This window comes from Cladophialophora bantiana, assembly GCF_000835475.1.
Source record: "Cladophialophora bantiana CBS 173.52 unplaced genomic scaffold supercont1.6, whole genome shotgun sequence".
Lineage (NCBI taxonomy): Eukaryota > Fungi > Ascomycota > Eurotiomycetes > Chaetothyriales > Herpotrichiellaceae > Cladophialophora > Cladophialophora bantiana.
The window spans coordinates 458,001-482,545 of record NW_015971580.1 but is presented as its reverse complement, the minus strand read 5'-3'; the positions used below and the strand labels follow the sequence as shown (position 1 = coordinate 482,545).

At 52.7% G+C, this 24,545-nt stretch overlaps 7 protein-coding genes across 7 annotated transcripts; 3 read left to right on the top strand and 4 right to left on the bottom strand.

The window, feature by feature from the left end:
• Positions 1–407: 407 nt before the first annotated feature.
• On the bottom strand, positions 408–1,151 carry Z519_04494 (uncharacterized protein; the record flags this gene model as incomplete). Its single annotated transcript, XM_016762240.1, has 1 exon — positions 408–1,151. One exon carries the CDS (start codon positions 1,149–1,151, stop codon positions 408–410), a length of 744 nt encoding a protein of 247 aa, XP_016621187.1.
• Positions 1,152–1,797: 646 nt separating this feature from the next.
• Positions 1,798–4,582, bottom strand: Z519_04493 (uncharacterized protein; the record flags this gene model as incomplete). Its single annotated transcript, XM_016762239.1, has 4 exons — positions 1,798–2,966; positions 3,022–4,367; positions 4,432–4,458; positions 4,515–4,582. The coding sequence occupies 4 exons, from the start codon at positions 4,580–4,582 to the stop codon at positions 1,798–1,800; spliced, it is 2,610 nt and encodes an 869-aa protein (XP_016621186.1).
• A 1,242-nt stretch (positions 4,583–5,824) lies between these two features.
• On the top strand, positions 5,825–6,604 carry Z519_04492 (uncharacterized protein; the record flags this gene model as incomplete). Its single annotated transcript, XM_016762238.1, has 1 exon — positions 5,825–6,604. One exon carries the CDS (start codon positions 5,825–5,827, stop codon positions 6,602–6,604), a length of 780 nt encoding a protein of 259 aa, XP_016621185.1.
• A 4,799-nt stretch (positions 6,605–11,403) lies between these two features.
• Z519_04491 (uncharacterized protein) lies at positions 11,404–12,426 on the top strand (the record flags this gene model as incomplete). The annotated part of the gene is made up of 1 exon (XM_016762237.1): positions 11,404–12,426. The coding sequence occupies one exon, from the start codon at positions 11,404–11,406 to the stop codon at positions 12,424–12,426; it is 1,023 nt and encodes a 340-aa protein (XP_016621184.1).
• Positions 12,427–17,400: 4,974 nt separating this feature from the next.
• Positions 17,401–18,405, top strand: Z519_04490 (uncharacterized protein; the record flags this gene model as incomplete). The annotated part of the gene is made up of 1 exon (XM_016762236.1): positions 17,401–18,405. The coding sequence occupies one exon, from the start codon at positions 17,401–17,403 to the stop codon at positions 18,403–18,405; it is 1,005 nt and encodes a 334-aa protein (XP_016621183.1).
• A 535-nt stretch (positions 18,406–18,940) lies between these two features.
• On the bottom strand, positions 18,941–20,585 carry Z519_04489 (uncharacterized protein; the record flags this gene model as incomplete). Its single annotated transcript, XM_016762235.1, has 2 exons — positions 18,941–19,987; positions 20,049–20,585. 2 exons carry the CDS (start codon positions 20,583–20,585, stop codon positions 18,941–18,943), a joined length of 1,584 nt encoding a protein of 527 aa, XP_016621182.1.
• Positions 20,586–22,532: 1,947 nt separating this feature from the next.
• On the bottom strand, positions 22,533–23,570 carry Z519_04488 (uncharacterized protein; the record flags this gene model as incomplete). The annotated part of the gene is made up of 1 exon (XM_016762234.1): positions 22,533–23,570. One exon carries the CDS (start codon positions 23,568–23,570, stop codon positions 22,533–22,535), a length of 1,038 nt encoding a protein of 345 aa, XP_016621181.1.
• Between the last annotated feature and the right edge of the window lie 975 nt (positions 23,571–24,545).

The following is a 24,545-nucleotide window of genomic DNA, read 5'->3' as shown; positions in this document are numbered from 1 at the left end:
TATGAGCACAGGGCCTTGTATTCTACTCCCTCCTCCATCCAACCATTTGCGATGAACCAGAGAGATCCCCTTTGAATATGTTGATTGCCTGTCGCTGCGTTGAGGGCGCCTTTCTCCGCGTCGATTGGGTTGTCCTTTTCCAAATTATTCCGATTTTCCACTGGACAGAGAGGACTGTAATTCACATCTTCCCCACATGCAGTTCCACTTGCGCCGTCAGGAGGGAAGTAGCGGTACCCATTTACCAATGACTTATCTGGTTGGTGATTCGTGGGCATTCGGCAGGCGTAGTCCTTGCGGCCGTCATCCGCCATATCAGAATTGGAACTAAATCAACTCTCGGCAAATTTCATCTCCTCTCCGCGCAAATTCCACTTGCAGCTCATCCCTGCGACCTCCGGACTACCTCAATCCTTCACTCTTCCAGACTTCTCCGCCCCGCCCTTCTTAAAGCCGTTGACATTCCAGTGGACCCACTTCAACACGACTGTGTTGCCTGCCATGACCACGGCACTCGCTCCGAACAACCCAACCCGTTGAGTTTGATCCAACATAGCGAATAATGGATAGGGATAGAATCCGTTGTAAGAGTAGCACAGTTCGATCCAAAACCAATACAGAAAAGCGATGACGGTACTGAGGAGAATAGCCGGTAAGACAGTGATGGTCCAAGGCGGACTGAAGAGCAGGAGGTCGATAAGCAAGAGAGCCGAAGGAGTGAGATGGAAACTTATGTCTGTAGGGAGAGGTAATTGGAGCTCCTTCGGCACAACCAGTTCGGGATCGATCGCCCTCAAACCCCAGTAGAGGAGACTAACCAGCACCTCCATTGGAGCTGAACACATACTCGAGACGTTCTTGGCGGCAAATAATCTCGGTGACAAAGTCAGATCAGCCAACAGGCCTAAAATGAATGTGATGGTGGCGAGGGTCAGGCCGATGATGGTGAGGTACTGGAAATGCCAGCCATAGGCACTGTTGATATGGTTGGGGTGCGTGTTGAGCCAATTGAAGCTGTATGCGAAACTTGCGAGGCCGACTGAGTGAAGCAATGCCGAGGCACCTCGCGAGGGAGAATGTAGTTTTTGGAGGGGATGGCGTTGGATGAGGCTATCCATTGCAGGTGTCTGAGAGCGTGGGTGAGACGCCATGGTTTGCTTCGACGGCTTTGGGGAGATATCAGAGGTCTGGGCAAAGGGGGGGCGACGTTGTAGACGTTTGTGATCCCGCCCAGTTGCCGCCTAAAAAAGAGGGCTAAATTTAAGAGGCTAGAAATGAAAGAAAAGGAGGGAATGAGCGTCCGGTGGGGAGATATCCTACGGCTGTACACAAGGCGTCTGATCTGTATTAACGCATACAAACTGAGGTAAGATAGAAGGAGAGAGAAAGAAGGAAAGAAGAGAATTGGCGGAGTTGGAAAGCGAAGCGAAAGCTGACGTAATAAATCAAGGTCGGGCCCGCATCAGGTGAGTGGTCAGTATTGTAGGGCCCGAATCAGCCTCGCAGCCTTACGACGTCACGGAGGACGTACAAGTACGAGGCACGGAGTGCATGGGCATAAACACCTCTATTCTCATAATAACTTCAATGTGGCAGGTGGAAGAATCAAAAGTTTACATCAGATGTGCCACCGTGACATGTACCAGACATCAGTGCAATATAATGACAATCTGGGTATTTAGACGACGCTCGCAACTCCAACGCTCAAGAAAAGTGTCTCGTGACCGTAACCAGGGAAAAGAAAGCGGATTGACCTCTTCCTTGTCTCTGCAAAAGATTCATGTCCCAGGCAGGTGGTCATCCAAAGAACTCGCCGGTGACCAAGCATTCCCAGCTGACCCCTGTTCTCCAAACTTCTTCCATAATCCGTCGAGCCCGACTGACCTGACACATGCCGAGACCTTCGGCTCCTTTGATTCGGCTCAGTACTTCTGCTCGATCCAAGGCATCTTCTGCCTCGACTCCGGCGGTGAACATGGGAAAGAGCAAGCATGCTTCAGCGCTTCCGCCGGCTCGGATCTGCTGTAGGATCTTGACGATTTCATGCACGGCCGTCTGCACCTCGGGGTCCCCACGAGGTAAATTGTGAATTCGTCGTAAGAGGTGGACCAACCCAGCCCAGTGGAAGGCCGAGTTTGTCGCTAGGGATTCTTCCACATCCTTTTCCGACATTTCTGCATAAGCCGAATTGCGACGCGTGCCGTGGGTTCCACATAGAGATGCTTTGGTGACCTGCGGACTGTGGTGGGCGCACTGGATCTGTTCATGGTTGCGAGCTCTTTCGAGGTCTTGGCGCAGCTTCTCGGCCCTCTTGAGCATGCTCATAGAAGGTTTCCATTCTTCATTGATCTGCCCTGTGTCGGGATCAATCCTGCCTGCCTGTTCACATTCCCTCGCCAACAGAGCAACCTGAGCCAGGATTTGCACACATCGTGTGGTGAACCCGAGAAGACAGTCGATAGTATAGTCATCTTCATCATCGCCGTCGTCGTCGGTCAAGGACAACTCTTTGGCCGACGTGCTATCCTCATGCGAGCTGGACCAATAATTGCCTGCAAACAGGGGCTCCTCATTGCGCCTCCCGGATAGTGAGCCCATCACGTCGAGATATGCCAGCCATCTCGTCAAGAAGTACATCACAGGGTCTTTTCGCGAAATGGAATGAGGACCTGCTCGGGCACGGATAATACTTCGAGCGATGCTGAGATGATTCTGCCATGGTATCGACACTCCAAAACTTGACGGTGAGATGATTTCTAACGAGGCTAGCATGATAGCTGTCGCCAAATTCGCGTTCGATACCTCGGTATTCGACACATTATCTAGAGTCTGCCGCAGTGAAGGGAAGACATCCCGGACCCAGTGCGCTATGCGGTTTGCAGGTTCGGGGTGGTTTAAAAGCCTGGCTCGGTGGCACGCTGAATAAGCCAGCATCAGATTCAGTAGATTGGGGTTATCAACGGCCACTATGTCAAGTCAGAAGATGAATCCATTTATAAAGCAGAGATCTTGTAGACATACTTTTTGGCAGGATCGTTTTAAATGGGTTTTCCGGACAATCGTGGGGGACGAGGATTCTGGCCGTATGGTTGAGGAAGTGATGGAAGTATAGCAAGTTCATTGGATTCTCCGACAGAGTGCGAGGCAGTTGTCCCAGTTTTCGAGGAATCTTGATGGGCACAGGTGAGGCATAGTACCCTCCACTTGCAAACACGGTCTCTCGGCTGACCAGACCGAAGCCAAACTCAGGCACGCCCAGATCCGTATCATTCAACCAAGACTCGAAGTCGCTATGTTCTGATGGAGACATGCCCGAAATGGCCATGGTATCGTTGTTGCGGGGTATGTCAAGATCGACATTCCCCCGATCTTGACCGTATGTCTCCGTTTCTGAGTATGATATCATCCGCTGGTGTAAAGAGCCCCGTCGTGGGATCTGCTCATCGCCTGCCCCATTCTGATCGTCCTGCTTAGAGTCTCTGCGATCTTCTGGTTCCGGATCTTCAGAGAGCAGGGAGCTAACGGAGATGCGTCGGTCCTCGTTGTCTTGTGTCTGAGACGTGGACGAGGTTGCTGGTGTCAAAGGATTACTGAGATAGGAAGGGAAGAAAGTAGGCGTGTGGGGATTGAACTGGACTCTCGGGCCGACCTCGTCAGTGTCATTTGGACCATAGGATCCTGCTCGCTGGTAGTTGGGGGCTGTCCTCCCAAAACTGTCTGTCCTCGGACTCAGTTTCATCCTCTTGGCAGGGTTGTAGGGCGAGTTGATGGATTCTTGATAAGTCATTGGATTGGATGTGTGCATAGGCGGAGGCATCTGCATGGAATAGCCGTTGAAATTGTTCATTCCGTTGGCGAGGTTCGGACTGCCAAACCCAGACTCTGACGGAGAGGGATAGGGTGGCAGAGACAGCGGATGTCGTACGGAGGGCGGGATGAGAGGAGGGTCGGGAACGGAGTGAGAATTCACATTGGCGCTGTCCCCCCACTGGGGAGTTCTCAGCATCGGCGGCGGAGGAAGGATCGCAGGGTTGAAATCGGTCGTCGCCGGAACAGAGAGATTGTTGGAGAAATGGTTGATAGGAGGCAACCCGGATTCTGCGATGGGCTGATCGATTGGATACTCAGGAGCCTGAATAGTGACGGGGGGGGCTAAGATCTGGTCGTTGACGTTGGGACTCTGATCGAGACTGCCGTTGGCGTATCCATTCGAGGGTTGAGGAGTGCCAAACGACAGAATCTGCGCGCCGGGTTTTGCGTTTCCTTCCTCTTTCTTTTTATTTCGCCCATCCCAGTTCAATCGAATACTGTAATCGCAGGTTTCGCCTTGTCGCTGGCAGTTGGCGCAGGTCGGCTTCTCTTCTCCACTGGCACAATCATTGTCAGCATCCAGCCAGGCGATTCACGTGCGGAGCGGGAAGATTGACGTACCACTTCACCTTCCTCGACTTGCAGGGCCTGCCGAAAGAAACATGAGTGATTGAGCTCGCCACTTTGAAGAGGTATGAACCAACCAGCAACCATTCCTCGAGCGCTTCTTGACCTCTTTTCCGTCCTGGTCGGGTTTCTTTGGGCGCGGCATGGCGTCGGTCTGCGGAGACTTGTCACCGATGATGGTCGTAGGACAGCGACATCAGCGTCTGTTTCGTGATGAAATCGGGCTTGGAGTGGGACGGAATGGTCATCTCAGAGACATTCTCAACAGGGAGTAGATAAGTTTGTGGAAGGAATCGAGAGGGCTAGTTAAACTCGAGGAGCGCCGACGCGGGACAGACTTTGGACCGGCGAGATGCTGGCACTGGGCGTCCAAGGTTCAAGTGCGAAAGCGGCATAGGCGGGCAGCATACGGCGGAGAGCGTGCCATGACCATACAGCCTTCAACTCGAAGGTACTCGGTCCTTGGGATAAGAAAGGGGATGGACAGTATCAACACTGATAGGTTTATTGGACTGTGGAAGGTTAAACCAAAAGAGGAGCAGTGATGAGCCTTTTCCAGGCGGCCCAGGCGAGGGCCATGGGCGTGTCAGGCCCTAGCCATTCTCTTCGGCTGGGGTGGATGGCGGATGGCGGATGGTGGATGGTGGATGGTGGATAGTGCGATGGTGTACAAGGTGTGGACAAGGTGAGCCGGGCGTTGGCATCCGGAGACGTTCAAGGCTAGACCACATCTCGAAGCAGCTCTCGAAGACTTCCAAAGGGTCCATCTTTACCCGAGCTGAACTGAGTCCTCCGTCCTGCAGATGCACGGGCCACGGCCACGGCCACAGCGTCAAAGACGGGGGTTGTGCTGACTTTGAAACTTGCGGATGACGATGCGAGCAAGGGCTAATGGGCATAACTCCAGCTAAGACTGGGTAAGACTGGGCTGCACCTGAACAAGAAGATGCCATTATCTTGGTTAACTAGGGGCGCCAGAGGAGCGCCCGAGGTGCCCGTAGCGCGACCAGTTCAACGGACTTTTAGTGAGGGACTTTTGACTTTTGGGGGGCTGCTCCATTCTGCACGTGTTCTGCTTGCTGCCTTTACCGTACCACCACACCACCACCCCCAAAGCTGCGGTCGGCCCTCAGATCAGCTACGACTCCAAACTCCAAATAATCACAAAGTGGCTGCATGTTCTCGGAATTTCATCCTCGATTGGTGAAGAGCTACTATCGATCCCTTCCATTGGCCGCATCTTGTAAACGCACCGGATCTTTACCAGTCTTCTCCGGCGTTTCGATCTGGTAGACTGGACTGAGACACCTTCGGCATCACCTTTAGGGTCCAAAAAACTTTTGTTCAATTCTCTCGCCATCAGCAATCAGCTAGAATCCGACTCAGAATGTCCACCAGGACTGCAAGGCTGGGTCTACAGCTCATCCAGACTCGTACCATCTTGGCCCCGACCAAAAATGTCTTGCCGACATCACGACGCGAAGCTTCTTCGGTAGCTCTGGTTGCGCGGAGCCATCACCGAGTCTCAGCTTCGAAATTCACACCTCTGGCTGCGAACCCGCCGTCCACAACCACGACGCCTTCTTCATTCTTCACCCCCTCTCTCTGTCGGACGAGAAAGGCATCGACATCCGCAAGTGCAGCCACCTCCACACCCTCTTCACCTCTCTCGTCGTCCTCCTCGTCCTCCTCCACCGCTCTAGATTGGAATACTTTCTTCCGTCTTCGAACCGTACGGCGCCGATATGCCCTCACTTCTTCCATCATTACGTCCTTTGCTTCTACGGCTGGTGCATTGGTCGCGTTCTCTGAAATCCCAGCCTTTGCTGATAACATCACGAAAATCATCCCTACTGATCCCGTCATCGGTATCGGAATTGCCACATTCGGGGCCACCTTCTTTGGCTGGTTGATCGGCCCCGCCTTTGGAAACACTCTTTGGAGGCTACTGCACCGAAGTCGGCTGCCAGAATTCAACAAAAAAGAGCGGGAATTTTTTGAAAGAATTAAAAAGCACAGAGTCAACCCAAGTGGTGCAAGCACCAACAACCCGGTACCTGATTTCTATGGGGAGAAGGTGGGAAGTGTGGCCGGCTACCGACGGTGGCTCAAAGACCAGCGTGCTTTCAACAGGAAGCGGGGAGGAAATTATCCTTCGACTGTGTGAAGGGAAAGATGTTTTGGACCCCTTCAACCAATGGCTGCGGAAAGACTCGCGGCAAATGTTTCAATGGATGGCAAAGAGCGATTCCTCTCGAGCTACTTGTGGTTGAGTTCGCTGATTATGATGCTACAACTGACAGCTGGGCGTTAGAACAAGGCAATGGGGGCATTCTGCCTTGCCAGCTGTGCACATGAATGTTCTCAAAAGCCCATCATTCTCGTGTAATAACACTGCAGTTATCACCTTCGTTGTACAACAACTGACACTCCGATATGACAAGGTCCAGCTATGTTCCAAATGATACCCTTCTATCAAAGCTTTGGCTTCTCGAAACAGGCATGGTAACTCCATCGGCTTCCCTCCATTTGCCTCACGTCATGATGCAGCCTCCCGTGACAGAGTGAAGTATCTGCTCGGGTTCCATGATTGTCTGCCGTGTTCTCATACAGTGAGAGGCTTTCCCCTCGTCTCACATATGGTATTGGGCATTCACCACGAGGTCATGGACCAGTTCCAGCTCAGTGAGCTTCACCGGCTCCATGTAATGCTAACTGAAGATGGCTGGAATTTGGATGATACGATGAGCGAGGCAACGGGTGTTTATTGAAGCCATTGTCTGCCATTGAATTCCGGGAAGAGCTATGGCGCATTGCCGGGCACAGCCTCCCATGCTGGATGTTGAAGACAGGGCGTTGAGAGTGGTCAACAAATGCTTGATGAACACTGGCAAGGCAAAGCTCATGGTTTGGTCGTGCGGGCGTCGTCCTTTGTCCTCCTGTGGAGGATTAGACCTGCTTTCCTCGCCGTATTACAGTCTCATTGCACTGACCATCGCTATCATTTTCCAGGTCCTTTCCAACGCAACCATAAGCTCGACCAAGCCACCACGCCTTTTGCTTGTTCACGCCTCAAGTCGTTCTACGACGACAGGTCCTCGGGACAATGGTTCCTGATTTCGGCTTGGGTGTTCGATTGGCCCTGGAGGTCTCCAACATCATACCAATCAACCTTGTCGTGAACCATGCAGCTGCCCACCTGAGCGATTCCGCCCAACGAGCCATTCAGGCGTTCCACAAGTCCGGGTCAGATCCTTTCGTCGAAAAGGAGTTGGCCGCCGTCTTTGGGCGAGGCAGAATTGATCCAGCCATCGAGCATGGCTTTTGGGGAGCAGTCAATGTCAACAAGATCACCCCGTTAAGAGAAGGAAGCAAGGTCGTTTTCCAAAGTGGCCCAGCCCGGACGATGATCCGTGCGCTGCAGTCCTCCGATTACCTTTCGACAGCCATCCAACAGTCCTTTCCTCTGCTTCATGCACAACAGAGCTGCTCTCGCGCAGATATTACACCTTGGTTTCATTCGAGGATACGGGAAAGGGGTTCCGGATACTGGCTCGGACCCGGGTTACGATGGTATTTCAAAGACCTTGGCAACCATCAATTCCTAGGCTGCAGCGTTCCACACCCCCATCATGGAAGCCACTATGGATTTCCTCCCCCATGCCCAGCGCCTCCTGGACACGATTCAAGTTCAACTCTCAGATGAGACACATTATATTCGCGGCCTTTCTGTTGGTGTTGTCGGCAACGTGGAGAGAGAAATCCGCTTTGGGTACCGCGAACTTCAAGTGATCATTGAATGGGGAGCGAACGCTCTGGAGGCAGGCATGCTTTGCCATCCTTCGGCGTTAGACAAATACTTCCACCCTCTGAGATACCCCTCATCGACGGGGATGTGAATGTTGTACTGCGGACCATCCCTCCTGACGAAGACACCCATTGGTGGGACGTGTTGCTGGTGATGAAAGGCACACTCTCTTCGATTGGGGGCCGAATATCCGTGTCGCATCTTCAGCACCAGGCGATTGACTGACAACACTGTGCCAATATGGGATGAAGCCATGATTCGTCCAATGCTCAAAACGGCTTCGCCAATTCTTTCCTAATCTTTCTCTGACTGCCACCTACACACAGCCAAATTGTGCCAACGTCAAGTTGTGCCTTGGCAACTGAACCTTGGAGGATTATGAAGGCTGCTTCCATGCTATTCCATGGAGTTTCTGCCGGAGAGACTCGGGAATCGCATGCACAGATGTTAGAAACGATCAATACATATCTTCCGCTGTTTGAAACAAGCAGTCTTACCGCAGATCCACTTCCCCCCGCCATGGATAGCTTCTTGACGAAAGCTTTCGGGGTGTAAATACTGACACAAGCCGAACGTTACATCAAAAGAATGGTGAATATAGCCCAGGTCGTGCTGTCTATTGCATATTCTGGGCCTTGAAGAATGCGCGGAAATCTCATTGAGAGTCGACATAGAAACGTTCATTGTGTGTCAGGACGTGGAGTCTGTGTGTCTGGGCAGAACGAAGCTCGCTGTTGTGGGTAGTGAGAATATTTTCAACGCGATTACTGAACTCCTGATGACCGAAGGAGTCGAGTACGTCGACCGCAGACGGCCATCGACCTACCTCCGTAGCGATTTCGGCAGGAGCGTTTTCTTTCGCCAGGTATCGAGCAAAGGCGGCTCGGAGGTCCGCTTGTGCAGAAGGGGGTGCCAACTAACACCAGAACCGGGGAGGAAAAGGCTTGGATCGTTGATGGCCGGATCGCAAAGATGAAGATACCCTCACCAATTGTCCCATTCCTGTGAGTAACGAGCTGGCCCGTGAGCTTGCGCTGAGATTATCAGGAGAAGCGATATCTGCCGGATTGGCAGAGATTCCTTCAGCCTTGCTCACCGGATCGACCTCTCACCATCTGCTAAATAGTTCTCAGAAGTACAATCTCTATTACTGGCATGATTCACTCGAATTCGAAGCAAATGGTCGCGGGTGACCCCGCCTACCAATTTGACGATTATATTGGACCACGGGAAGTCCAGCCGTGTCTATGGCAAATGTACACAACCCACAACAACCGCTGCGTACAAATTCAGACATCTCAGGATGAAGCAGTCCACCTCTCCCAAACATGCGTCATTCTCGTCCGCTACAATAGCCTTTTTGAGACGGCTGAACAGAACGCCCTCGACGAGGAGAGGACATCTTGGTCCTTCTCACAGAGGGAGACACAGTACTCAAGCGGTTAGCCGTGACACACCATTTTCAACCGGTCACTAAAGCAGAGCCTCGCCGCCAGATCATGATGAGAACCCGAGATTGCTGCGTCGAATGCGCATTTTGATAGGGTGTCCAACATGGCTGGCAAGTGGGTTCTAGTGCTCTGATGCTAGTCCGACACGCCTGCTTTGCATATGCGCCATACGTACGCAGCTGATGTGGAACAGAGCTCTACTTGTATGCCAAAAGAGATTCGGTCTGTACTCCGGCGTGGTCCAATCTTCTGCATGGGGCGACTTCGAGGGCTCGACATGGATCTCAACGGTGAAGTCTCGGGAAAGTCGTGAGTCAGCAAAGGACGTCCTGACATTGGATGGAACACATCGGAGGCGCACTAGAAGGTGCCAGGGGGCTTCAGCCAACCACGAGGCTGTCAATGGGCGCCAAAATGTAACCCCCGGACAAAGTGCCGCAACGATTAACGCATGAATTCTTGTCTCTCGACTTGGAAATTTGCACATGGCAGATGCCAGAAGAGACAACATGCGTGATTTCATGGCTGTTCCAAATGTCATCATCTCCTTTCCTTCTTTCTCTCATGGCTTCGATTCACATGCACTGAAAATCCGGGATAAGGCCGGCCAAAGGTAATATTTCAACCACGAGATGTTTTTCCTATATCAAGTCCTGCCCTTCTGCTGGCCTTCCCACCACCATCTTGGGTAGCTCTCCTTACCTTCCAGATCCGGTACTCCAAGACTGTCGCGATCCTACCACCGTCTTCGTATCCTGTTCGACGAGTGATTTGACGTCCCTCCTGAGTCTCACGTTCATCAATCTTGATTACTTGTTGATGCCACAGTAGCCGAGGCTCTTACTTGGCTTCGTTCTAGCCTATACCTATCGCATACGAGAAAGGTCCAACTGGACAGGCACTAGGCTGCTTGTGGTCCCTGCATGTCAGTTGACACTGTATTGGTTATTCCCGGTGTAGGCACACACCGCCATCAACGATTCAGGCATTCTGTGAGCTTAGGAACGACAAGACCTGTCAACGCGTAAACGAATTCTAGACAGGAAAGAAATCGAGGACTATTAAACGAACCCTTACGTCACAAATACGGCCTGAGAAAAGCAGACTTATCCAAGGCGCCCCGTAGCAAACAAACGGCGACGGCAGAAGGGCTTTTAACGAAACCATTTTGTCACCTCGAAAGTCAACAACGCTCAGATTCAAGGACCGGCTTATCGGTCCAGTTCCGAAATTCCATCTCATTCAAGGACGATATAACATAGCCCGTTGGGCATCCAGGATACCGAAAGGGGGTCCATCGTCTCTACTTTGGCGTATCACTCATCCTCGCCCATCAGCCGCAGATCACTCATCCTTACCACTCCTGCCAGGGGCAGCAGCCTTACTCCGTACAGTCATCAAAATCAGCAATCCCGAACCGGCTGGATTATCACCCCGACTTCGTCCTCAGAACTATCAAACAGCAGCCATCATCAGAGACATTTGATAATCATCCCCGCGAGCTCTTTCACAAACTCTTTCATAAGCTCTTTGAAGCCTGCGAAGGAATATAGGAGCCTGGGGTCCTAAAGTTGATTGTTCTTTTTTTTTCCCTTTCCACGGCAGGGATCTGGGTGTTTGTTTTTCTTTTCCGGGGTCGAATCCGTCAAGGACGGAAAGAGGGAGCTTTTCTCACTTTCTCAGGACAACAAGAAGAAGACGAAGAAAATGTCGCAAATCTCAGTGCTAGGCTTCTCGCCTTCGCGGTCAGCCGAAGAAGGGATCAACGCCATCCACTGGGCAATCCTGCTTACACCAACAACCGAAGCACGGCAGCAACATGCGACACAAGCGTCACCGGCACCGAGACCGAAAGCCAAGTCTTTCTTCTCGACTCAACGGCTCCTGTCAAAGACGAACAGCGACAGCGCTCCGCCGCCTGAAACGGCCCTCTTTGACATGCAAAATCACCAGCTCCGCCAGCAGGTGTTCCCTGTTCCCGTCAAAGCCAAAGGAGACTCGAACGAGCATACGGGCTCGTCATCAGATGCGGATGATGCTGCAGCACAGACCCCACGGGCGACAACGACAAACATAAGGTCAGACATCCCTAACGAACCGTTCCGTCTGTCTCTGCGGATCCTTCTGAGCACGCATCATCTACCTGTCGCCAAACTCGCGTCAAAGGTCTCCACCTTGCTCTACCGAACACCAACCTACGGGCCGGAGGAGGACTGGCTGCTCGCTGCGCTCGACATGCTCGTAGGCGCGGGCATCCTCGAGCCGGCACAGAACTTCGATGTCGATTCTGTCCTCGCGTTCGCCGGAGAGGCGGTCAAGGAGTATCTTTCGCAGATCGAGCAAGGCCACCAGCGGGAGCGCGAAGTCCTGGAACTGAACTACGCGAGCCACGTGAGGAGCATGGAGCAGGTCAAAACCATGTTTGAGCGCCACCAACAGCAGACCACCCCGCCTTATACGCCATCGCAAACACCGTCTCCACCCGCTGCTGCCGCTGTTGCTGCATCAGATGCAGAGAGGAGAGGGTCGGGGACGAAATCCCGCCACTCCTCCAAACCCAAATCGTCAAAAAGTCCAACCGACGTGCTGGCCAAGTCGTACAAGTTTCTGGGTCTGCGCATCTCGCCGTCGCCGACGTCGTACGCGCCGCGGCACAGGTGGACATCAGGCGAAGGTACGAAGCGCGCGTATTTTGAGCGCCAGGATGATCCGTACGGAGGGCTGATGTGAAGCCCTTGTGTTTTTCTGGGCGTGTGTGTTTTTTAGGGATAATGAAGACCTCCCGCAAAAACAAAAGTCATCACACCGATATGAACGCTACGAGGCCGTGGCATTGGGCTTGGGACACGGATTGGGAACGGGCTAGTATGGCTAGCTGGAGGTGCGTGATGTGCTATTTTTTGATGAGGAGGAGGAGGAGGAGGAGGACTATTCCATCACTCCATCCTCGATCAATCCATTCATCCCTATCTTTATATGCATATATGTATTACCACGCGAGCGTGTCTTGCTCCCCCACTTTTTGCACCCTTCACTCGCCCTCACGCACTTACCCTTTTACTCAATCTTGACTTTTACCCGGCCCTCTCAACCGTCTACAAGCTCCTTTGTCCGAGATGCGACGCGACGCTCAGTTCTCTCAGTCCTCTCGAGAAACCTACCCCCTTCCCCTGACCCACCCCAACACAAGCCAAGATTCGACACCAAGAGTGTGCCAAAAGCTGACGCGTCATGTCCATTTAAAGCCAGATGCCGATTTAATTTGACTTGATTCGGAAGACTTGGCATGTTCTTGTCTTTATCGAGAGATTAGGAGGGTGAGAGGGTTCGAGAGGGAGAGAAGCTACATCCGACTCTCGTCTCATACATGCTTGAGACATGGCTTTAATCTGGATAGTCTCGTCCCTAGTAGATCGATGGGATCTAGTATAAGTTTGGTGTTCATTTCCAAATAATGGTTTCTAAGTTTATGGCTGAGTTCAACGCCCCAGACCAGAGACCAGCAGGGCCAGTCATCTCAACGTCTGGTCCAAGCGCTTCATTGGTTCTGTGCCTGATCCTGGCGAGCTGGCGAGCAATTTCGATCATCCAATGTAGTAAGCATGAGTCTCCGTCTCCCCCAGGATCACACATACCAGTAGCAACCGAATACTCAAGTCATCGTTATAGTAATTCTTAACAGGACAGACCGTGAGAATGTCGTCTGGTACCATGTGTTTGAAATTGAATAGCTCCGGCATTGCCGATCACAATGACCTTGCGACGAGTGCATAGTATGGACACAGTTGTACAGTTGCTGGGTGACTGGCGGGTGCTTTGTTTTTCAACGCATCAGGCTGAAGACCTCGAGCATCGGTCCGTCCTGGATGTGAATCAAAGGGCATCGACCTCCAACCCAAACCTAGAGCCGATTGCCTTGTCTTTGCCGAGCTGAGCCACGACGGCCCTGACATCGTCACAGAGTCCTGCTGGCCCACATGCTACGACGGCGATCTTGGACCAGCCGACGTCGGCCTCATCCCGGAATAGACCGCTTATATTCAACCAGCCGCCAACACTGATTTCTCGCTCACGGACTTTGTCCGGAACTGGGCTTCGAGAATTTACGAGACCTTCGTCCACAGTCTTGACGCTATAGAACAACTTAACATTTAGATGAGAGCCTAGATAAGGCAGAGCCCCGTGATGCCCATGTCACCTCCAACGAGTAGTAAGCGGTCGTCCTGTAAGATTGTCCTCATGGGACCTGTCGGGTACGGCCCTTCTACCAGCGTGAGGAGCCCCTCTTGTTTCTTGGAGAAGCGCGCCATGCCTTTCTTCTTTCGCACGAACAGAGTCACAGCTGGATTAGAAAAGATCTTGGCGTCGATTACGGGCCCGGAACCAACGGCGACGCTGACTTTTTCTCACTGTGGCGAGATTCTCCTTCGACCAGATTGCCGTGATTGTGTCCAGGGAACACCGTTGTTGGAATTATCGAAAATTGATCGCTCTCCCACGGTCGGAGGGGGCTGAGACTCGGGAAGTACACATAGATACATCGCTCGGGTGCAGCCCAGCGAATCCCTGGAATGTCGACGCGAGCAACTGTGGAGCTGATACCAGTCACCCTGGCGCGTCGAACACCCGTCTTCAAGATTCGCGCGCTATTCAGGCGAGTCGATCGAAGAACCAAACGGCGAACGTGGCATACAGCCAAGTTTCGTAGCCAAATGTGCCCTCATCGTCGTACCGGACGTGGCACCAGCGGCCCACCAAGCAGGTAACCGCCATCACGATATGTGTGATGAGGAATAGCTCGTATGCCCGTTGACGTAGACGAGAATGCTCGCGAGCACGATGATCTCAGCCGCCACTGTATCAACACAGCCCCAGATCCATAGCGGCATCCCGACCGTTTTCTCGTATGAAGCATCGTCCTGGTATAAAATGTAGAAGAGTTTGCAAGAGAAAAAGCCCGGGCTATCCATCGGTGGAGCAGCGGGTAAGTTAAATGCGACCAGTTAGTCAGCCACAGGAGAATATTATTCCTACTCGAGAAGAGGAATAAAAGTGGCATCTGGCAAAATGCCAAAGGACCGGTGCTCCACATCCAGAATGCCATCAGCTCTTGATAATGATCCCCGTACCATTGCATTTCCTCGCGAGACCATAACGACTTATAGCCGACTGTCAGAAATATAATATTCAACATTAGGACGAGTGCGATGTAGAAGTTTTGACCAATCGTTGGCGAGAAGGGGAGAGGCCGATGGTGATAGGTTCCGATAATGCTTTGATGAAGCCATGGTTTAACTCGGTCCAGGATGCCAGTCACGAAGGGAAGGTATCCCAGCCACGTTAGGACGATCGGCCGAGCGAAGGCTGTCAAGAGAATAGAAAGACTGTTGACGGTCCATAATCCGGACAGGATCAATTTGTTTCGTGCTTGAATGAGCCTGAGTAGGTGGTAGACGAAAGAAAAAGAACGAACAGCAATGGTTCCCTCATTTACCTGTAATACGGTTCCTGAGCGGTCTCGGGGAAGTATATCAAAGTATCCTGTGATTTTCCAGGTGTTTTCCGTTGTGAGCATGGTTATATTCAATTCCGTGTCTTTGCCCGTGGCCACGAGCGTCGGCGGCTGTGATTTTCGCCACGACCTCGCCATAGCTCCGTTTCGGGCGGATACTGATGTCTCCCGTGATCTCTGTTTCCCCGAACTTCTCGACTATAGAAGCGCGAACATCATCCGGGCAGTATGTATGCACGCACCAGGCCACGGTGCTCAGAAAAGGGAAGTCTGATGCGCGACACAGAGCTAGGTTGTGAGCAGCTGTATCGGCCGTTGTGTGACCTCCAGGTCTGACAGTCATGGAACACTGCAGCATGAAGGGGGAGAAAGACCGGAAACAGCCATGAGCACTATAGGGATCTCAAAAGGTGAATCCCTCGATGTCGGCAAGGCCAGTTCTGCTGACGGGCACAGGACCAGTGGCGCCGGCGCTCAAGACAAGACTTGAAAGCGCAAGAAAGAGGTACTGCATATCGGAGAGGAAATTTTCGCTCACCAAACATGATGACAGTCTGGAGCGTTTGCGACTAGACCTGCTCAACAGCATGAATCTGGTCAGCTTCTCAAGGCATATTAGAGTCAGATCTCACAGTGTATGGAGAAACAAGGGCACAATTATGAGCCTTGTGGTCGCATTCTTCCTAAGACACCCAAGGAAGCTGGCCCAGGACCACATCGTAATGCAAGCATTCCAAGCAAGGCCAAACGAGTGTGCCGCCCATTGCAGGATGGAAACCTGGCGAGAACGCTGAATTCACGCCACGATCGGCAGGCTCAGACTCTAGTTCGCAGCACAGGTCACACCTGCAGACCGTTGGGCCGTCCAATGGCATCCTCAAGGCTATGAGAAAAGCTACTCAAAACGTTGCTGCTGTTGAGGCTAAGATAGAGATCTACCCACACAACTGTGATTCAATCCGTGGGTTTGGCAAAGAACTGCACTAATGAAAGCCAAGCACGCTGGACTGACTGGATTCCTCGAGCAGAATGAAGGCAGAGAAGCTTGAAGGGGAGACATCTTGAGCCCCAGCTTGCGTCTGAAAGAAGTGGTCCTTGTGGAAGCCGACGACGTCGTCTGAGTCAACGTTCCGTCCATTTCCAATGGCGCCCAGGATCACACAGTCTTCACTAGCTGCTCGTAGCCCTCGTCTCCGGGGAAATCAAGAGGCGGTGTTTTATATTCGTCCCCACAACAAGGTTTCATAAGCCTTGCAAAGCTCTTGCAACTATTCCACCATCCGCAACTTTAATAATCTTTATCATCCTAGACGCACGCGCCGTCTACCTGGAAGGAGACAAAGTATCCCCTTATATTCCTACAAGTATATAGAGCTAAAGCCAGCAAGAGCGGGTACATAGGCGCCAAGCCCACTTTAAACCTTTAAACTTTTACTGCCTTTTCGCAACCCTCCACCTTTCCTCTTCTACAAAGTACAACCTTTGACTTGGTGAGCCTATGATGCTATACCTAGCACCGATCAATTTGCATCATTGTGGGCTTCAAACCATCACTTAATTTATCAAATTATAAAGAGTCCTTCGTGGAGACAGGGGCGCTCAACGTATCTTGGAATTTTTGAGGGGGTAAGTTGACGTGGCTAATAGAATCGCTTCGCTTAATGTTAGCGTATTGATCTACAAGTACTGTATTGGTGGAGAGGAAGGAAGCCTTTAACTTTAAGCAGGGTAATAGCGAGCGAGGTAGCCAACCCTAAAGAATAGGGGGCACAGTAACAAGTGGTTAGCCTCGTCAGGTCCGGGAAATGCTGTATGTGAACCGTTCATGCCGAGGAACCGAGGTACATAAGTAAGATCAAAGTGGGAGGCTCCATCTCGTCGACCAGTTTCAATGAGGAGGTCAGGTCCTTCCTCTGTATGTGGACAGTATTATGAGGAGGCTCCTCCCCACGCTCACGGCTCCGTTGCGTTGGGCTTGCCACGACCTTCGAGGAAGTTTACAATTTGCAGAGTTGGGACTCTCAAAGTGAGCTAGAGCCTTCCGAAGGATTTGACGACTGAACAGGTTACAACTAACTGGCACGTCGCGTCCGTCCCATTGACCTTTTGAGTACATACCTGGATAATCGTCATTTTCTCTTGAATTTGCGACGAATTTCTATAGCAAGCTTGCATCAGCGACGCAAACAAACATGCCCTTCAAGACGTGGCTCACCGAGAGCCTCGGGATGCGGATTCCGCTCGTGCAAGGCGGAATGATGTGGGTAGGCCGCGCCGAGCTCATCTCCGCCGTCGCCAACGCAGGCTGTCTAGGCTTCCTGACGGCTCTCACGCAGCCCACGCCTGAGGCCTTGCGTGACGAGATCCGCAGGTGTCGCGGCATGCTCAGGCCCGATGCCGTGCAGTTCGGCGTCAACATCACGCTGCTGCCCGCCATCAATCCGCCAGATTACATGGCGTACGCGCGCGCCGCGGTGGAGGAAGGGATCAAAGTCATAGAGACCGCGGGTAACCCCGGCCCGATTCTGGGGTATCTCAAGGCGAACGGGGTCACTGTGATCCACAAGTGCGTGAGTCTCAAGCACGCGTTGCGGGCCGAGAAAATGGGCGTGGACTGCATTAGCATCGACGGCATCGAGTGTGCTGGCCACGGAGGAGAGTATGACACGACGAGTTTAACTCTGTTGCCGCTGTGTGCAGAACAGCTGAAGATCCCTTACCTGGCGTCAGGCGGATTTGCCAACGGTAAACAAGTCGCCGCGGCATTGGTCATGGGGGCCGCGGGGGTGAACATGGGGACGCGGTGGATGGCGACTGTGGAAGCGCCCATACACGAAAACGTCAAGAAGGCAATCGTCGACGCGACTGAGCACGATACAGTCTTGGTGTTGAGGAAGTTCAGGAATACATCGAGATTGCACAAGAACAAAGTCAGCCTGGAGGTGCATCATATTGAAAATACCAAGCAGGACGTAAAATTTGAAGACGTAGCGCATCTGATGAGTGGAAAACGGGGCAAAGGCGTGTATGAAACTGGAGACGTGGATACAGGAGTGTGGAGTTTGGGAATGTGCGCCGGTTTGATTCACGAGGTCTTGCCGTGTGACGAGTTGGCGAGGAAGTTGATGAGGGATGCCGAGGATGCGTTCAGCAGGGCCAGAGCGCCGAAGCTGGTGGGTGCGACGGCGAGATTGTGATGGAGTAATGGCATCTGTTCAAGTCAGCCTTGCCGACAATTTGAGACGGACTGATGCACAAGCACCACCATAAGGTCTAGTAATTGCCTCAGGTCGCTGTGGTGCTCGGTGTGTCTGGTGGGCGCTAGGCTAGTCTGAGCCGAGGAGCAAGATCTCTCTCTCTCTCTCTCTCTCTCTCTCTCCCTCTTTTGGATGGTGGGGATCATTTATTCAGAGTTCGATCAGGGAATATCTCGACAGAAAGAGTACCGAGCACTTGTAGCTAAGATTTCTGGCAAAAGGAAAAGAAAATTTCGACTTGACAAAGTCTTGGTGTGGTGGTCCTGCCTTTGGCCCATGATTTCCCATTTCCTCCTGATCCTCCCCAAACTGGCCAAATGCAAGTATCGCTCATGATATTTCATCCCACATACACTTCCCGTCCTTCTACCTTCGGGCCCCCCCGCTGAATTAGTCCTGTACAATATCTTCCGATTAACTCCATCCGCTTCTCTCCTCACACGTGTCATCTGGTTTTTCTTTTTATTTTGCTCGCTTAATACGCCTGCCCCGGCTGTCCTTGGTTGTGACTGGGGGGGACGTAATTAGCCCCCGGGATTGGGACGGCCTCGTATTGCTGTTCTCCGGGCGCCGCGCCCATATGTTCGTGTATCCGCTCCTCCGGCGGAGGAGACATGGGCGGTTGAGGAGGTGGTGATGACGATGACAAGAGTCCCGGGGAGCTGATGCCCTCCGTGGCGGTTGAGACGGGAGTCGCCTTCGTTACTCGGATGGGTGGAGCTTGAAGTTTGAACGGTGATGCGGTAGTATTACTGTTCGGCGAGGCGAATTGTGTTGGGGAGGTGCCTTGTTCTGCGGCCGAGTACACATCTCTAGAAGTCTTAAGCGCAGAGGGGAACCCAGGAGTTCTGGGCGTTTGAGAGAATCCCGGCGTATTGGGGGCAGATTGTGTCCTCAATTGGGCGAGGTACAGATCGGTTCTGGCGCGATCGCGTGCGTCCATGGATTTCCGGAGTCGATTCTTGCTCCAGAATCTGTAGAAGACAATGCCGTAAATGGCGATCACGATCACCTCGACAACAACTTCGATGATACAGCAGATCAAGGACCAATCTTGGAGCCGACACACAAGGGCGTAATGGATATCGTCTTCAAAGAGTTGTCGACGTTTGTTGTCCTTGCAGGACCAGCCCCACAGATCCTGTCCGTTGCCCGAGGCTTTGCTGCCGTGCAAGATGCCCGCGCCAACGAGCCACATGACAATACTGAACATGAACCACCCGACCGCAAACATGGTGTAATACACGGCGACCTTCTCCGCACGCTTGTGTCCACCACGGCAATACGCCAAAATGACAATGATGGAGAAAAGGAGCGAAACACAAGCAATAGACAAAACAACGATTTGCGGCCAGAGTTTTTGGCCGTTCGCCCATGGCGGCAGGTTATTTCGGGGTGGGAGCGATTTGGTGGCGTGGAAGATTGTTAGGACTGTCGAGAGCATGGCCAGGACGATTAGGGAACAAGAAAAGTTGACGCCTCGCAGGACCATTTTGGCCATGCGTACGCGGGTTTTGACTTTCTACATTTAAAAAACACATGTTAGGGCTGATGGTTGGGAAGAGCGGTGGGTGCAGTCTTACCAGATCTTTGGCCTGTTGGATCTCCGTCTTCATCTCCTCCTTCTCAAGAAGTTGTTCTTCTCGAAATGTCGGAGAGAGGGGGTTCAACATTCTGGATGCGGTGCCTGGCGTCTTCATGGCCGATTTGAGAGGCTGTCCGGCGGCACCATTAGGATCACTTCGAATATACACCGTCTGCTCAACGGGCTGATTGTCTGCGATGTAGCCGAATCCCACATCTGACGGTTTGGGTCCTGGAGTGTTGGCGTTCTCCATCGGATCGGCAAAGGGCGATTGACTCTCGCCAGGACCTGAGGCGGGCGAAAAGACGGAAGTCGCTTCGGCAAAGCGAGCCCGCCGCACGCGCGGGTTGCCGCCCCCGGTGGAAGAGCGTGTGGAGGCCGTCGAATTTGTGCGAATGGAGCGAGTGGTCGCTTTGATATCTGATTTCTCGTCGAGGTCTGGGTCGTTGGCGAAGCGTGTAGTGCGGTGGGAGCGGGTTTGGGAGTCGACGGTGAGGTCGATGGGAGACACTGGTTCAAAGTTGGATGGAGACATGGTGGGGGAAGCGAGAAGATCAGTCAGTTCTTTATCGGAGAGGCGATCAACTCAGCCCAGTCTTGGGTAGCGTAGGACAGGGTTTCCCCAATGCGCAGGTGGCAGTTGATCGGTGCAAGCCTTGGTGCTCCTGTGCGGTGGCTCGTCCGTTAGTCGGGAAGTTGGACTAGCAATTGACCGATGCTGACGTGAGACGGGAGCAGATATACAGGCAGGCGGCGCCACTCTTTCGAGATCCGGGAGGGAGAGGTGCACGATAATAATAATAATGTTTTGTTATAATGTCGAGAACCAGCTCTGAATTGTGGGCAAAGAAAAAGAATGGATAGAAGGTGATGAGGTGGTAGAGGGAAGAGTGAGAGAAACACAAGGCCGATGGGCGAGCGGGTCGAGTATTAGGTTGGACGATGGACGACTTCGACTTGTGAGCTGACGATACGAGGCGCTTCGCGGGACCCAAACGTGACTTGTTCTGGGCAGTAATAGTATGCAGATGGGCGACGAAGACTGCCACCAAGTGCCCTGTAGGATGTGCTTGGGTGCAGGGTGGAACAAGCGTGGTCACAATTGGCGCTTTGAGGTCGGTCAACCGGTCTCTTGGATTTCCAGGTTTTCCAGCTTCTCTCCCCTGGGGAGTTTGCGGTCAGGCGGGCAATGGTGGGCGGGCGGTGCTTGGGGGCAATGGGCCAAGACTCAAAGAAAAGACACAAGTACTCCGTACTCAGCGAAGCCTGCGCGAGCTTGGAAAAGGGAATATAAGGGCGGAGAGCGGGCGGAGGATCGAGGCTGGAGGTGAGGATGAGGTGAAGGCGAAGGTGAAGAAAGGTGAGAAGGGAGAGAAAGACCTAGTGAGATACCGAGTACTTTGAGTAGTAAATGAAGCTTTACCTTTGGATGCCATGTTAAGATCAAATCCATTTCTTCCCGAGATGGGGATTGACTGGGCGCTTGAGAAAGATGGATGTGAGGAGGAGGAAGAGGAGGCTGCAGCGCGATGGGGTTTGGATGAGCGGGTCGAGCACAACGAGAGCAGCAAGAGGCGCAGGAAAGTGATGAGGAACGAGCAATATCGGCTTGATTGGCCTCGAGGCTTTGAGGAAGCGCCGAGACATGGCGAATGAGCAGCGACAGAGCGAGGCCATCACACTGCTGGCCACTGGGAGCAGGTGATGGCACTGATGATCATGCAGGGCAAGGATTAGGGCCGCCTGCGCGGTACAAGTACAAGCATGACTAGTGCACTAGGCTAGTAGCCATTACTTACAAGTACAAGGACTCCTACAGGTATAGCCAAGTCATGCCCAACGTCACTCACAGAGGGGCAGGTGAGGGCTCGAGGGGTCCTAGGGGTCTCAGGTATGTACCTGCCGAGGACTGTCCTGTAGTGGCATGGTAGCCAAGTTCTAGGCCTGGAGCCTGCCAAACCTGCGGCGGGGAACAGCGGGGCCTACCGGGCCTACCCAGGGCTCATCATTCGGCGCATCTCGCTATTTTTGGTCCTTCTATCGAGTACGAGGCAGCCTCGTACACACTGGCTCGCTGCCAGCTGCAGCCGCCGGGTCGCTCATCGCTTGCTCGTCATGTCTTCAACCCTATGATTTTCTATGTTTGGAAACTCTCTACCCTCCTAGCTATGTACCGAGTACTTGTGCTTCAGCACCAATTTCTGATTGGCGCTTAGCCCTCACCAGTCCGGAGAGAAACTCTGTAATGTATTCTCTTTGGTCCCTCTGACTGCGATATGTGTGGTGTGTTGGTCACAGACAATCACGTTACAACCTCTGCTCGTAGCTTTTTCGGCCGGTTTGTGCCCGATCCGCCTTCAATAATGCCATTTACTCCATCCCTTGTCATTTATTTTCATCTTCCCCATAGCTCGCATACTTTGAATAGCACCCTGACCAGATCCATCTCATGTCCACCCCTACGCGTCAACAGATACGACTCTCAACAATATGCCACTGGAGGTTCAGCCACTGCGTACTGCTCCAGACCTTTGCTCTTGACAACTTTCTTGACTGGCATGTTCCAGCTGGGAGTCTTGTCGTCAAGTGGGAGTTTGATGGTTAATGCCTTGATCTTGGTCGCTTTGCGCTTCCTCGCCATCTCCATGTTGAGCCTTTCCTCTCGTCTCTTCTGCTTTATTCCCTCTGCGCTCATCATCATGTTCTCCAGCTCCTTTGCCGTAGCTGCAACCTTGACCGGGTGGAATCGCTCGTGTTCTAGAGTGAAATCCACGCGGTCCAGGTCGGCCTCAGCGAGTTCCAGAAAAGGACGAGCCCATCTCTCAGTGACATCAAGTCGGCACGGCCAGTCGAAGAAAGTGACGTCAAGGGTCAGCTTCTGAAGCGCCGTTACCTGATGCTTGATCTGTCGCAACAGAGCGGCCCATCTCGCGTCGTGTCTCAATTTCCACTGGCGGTCAGCCAGCCACCTGGGTTCGGCGTACCCGACGTGGGTAATCTCAAGGGCTCGGATGCTCGTGCGGGCTTGTTCAGGAATGGTTTTGAGGAAATTTCGCACCACGACAATTCGGTCGAAGCAGAACGTGGTTCGGGCATAGATGAACGGGACGGCTTCCTGGTTCATCTGACGACAGCTCAGGAGAAGAGAAACGTCAGTTGCCTTGCCGGCGAACTGGCCCAGCAGGCGATGAGGGGGTAGCTTATGTTTCTTCAAGGGCTCTCGTTGTTTCATCAGCTGGAGTTCCTTCTGAGGATGGTTGGCTGAGATGATGACGCGAACTTCAGGTATGATCAGATCATAGATTCGATTTCTGATCTCGCCGGGCAGCTTGAAGAAGGCGAAAGGCTTTGGAGGTCGGGAAGGAGCAGGTTTGGGGATCTTGGCCATGGCCTCAGTGGTTGGACGACAAGTTTCTGCTTGGGCTCGAGGAGCAGGTGGGCCGGTGAGCTGAGCAACCGGTCGGAGGACATGCTGACGATTGCGGTGGGGAAGCAAACGATCACGCTTTGGAGGGGGCATGATGGCTCTTGGTTGTCCGCATGAGCAAGGCTTGTCTGCGGAGTGATGCAGGAAATACTCTGTGGGCCAGAGCCAGGATGAGATGAAGAGATGCCTGCTGCAAGAGACAAGCAGAAGAGAATCGTCAAAGCGGGAGCCAAGCAGGATAAATCAAAGGTAGGTTTGGAAAATGTCTGTGCGAAGAAACCAGTGATAACCAGGAAAAGCGAAGCACGTTGAATGATGTCGAGTGATATTGAGTTTGCAGTGAATCATGAAACCGGCAGGCACCCAGCGTCACATGATCCGGCAAGTGAATGGGTGAGACTGGTCTGTCCAATTCAGCAACAACAATATGCTCCTGAAATCGGACCTGGGCATTTGCGTGCATTTGGTGAGCCAGACGTGGGAATGGGAGCTGGGGTGGTAGCAGCAGGTGTGAGGGTTGACGGTGAGGTTGAGGTTGAAACCGCGGGATCTCCTGGCGGGCGCTATCTTAGATCAAAGCATCACATTTAGTAACCCCAGGGTTCCTCCGCGAATAGAGTTGGGCTTGGTGCTCTTTTCTTCGTGTTGCACAGATTGCTTGCGCCCCGGTTAGCTCTCCACAGGAGCGAAAGGCACTTGTCTGGAAGCGCTGGTGATATAGTGTGTGGTTGTGTGCTTTGCAGAGTGTTCATCAACAGGGGAGAAGGGAACTCTCGGGTGGTCTTCCCTAGCATGTTTGCAGCATAATCTCAGGTAGGCGGGCCGGGAATGTCTCCTGAAGACTTGAAGCCCTCCATACCAAGCGAGGAAGCACAGCAAAGTTGTCTAGCATTTTGGGTTCTCCAGAAGCCAGCCCTGAGCGAAACCAATGGGTATCTGCCCCCTGACAAGTAACAAACATTTCTTCTCGCTATTATTACACCTAAAATTAGCAGCGGTGGCCGGAATGGAAACTTCCCCGTAGCTTCCTGTCTTCTGCCAAGCCGTCTGCAACTGAGTGGCTCCCTT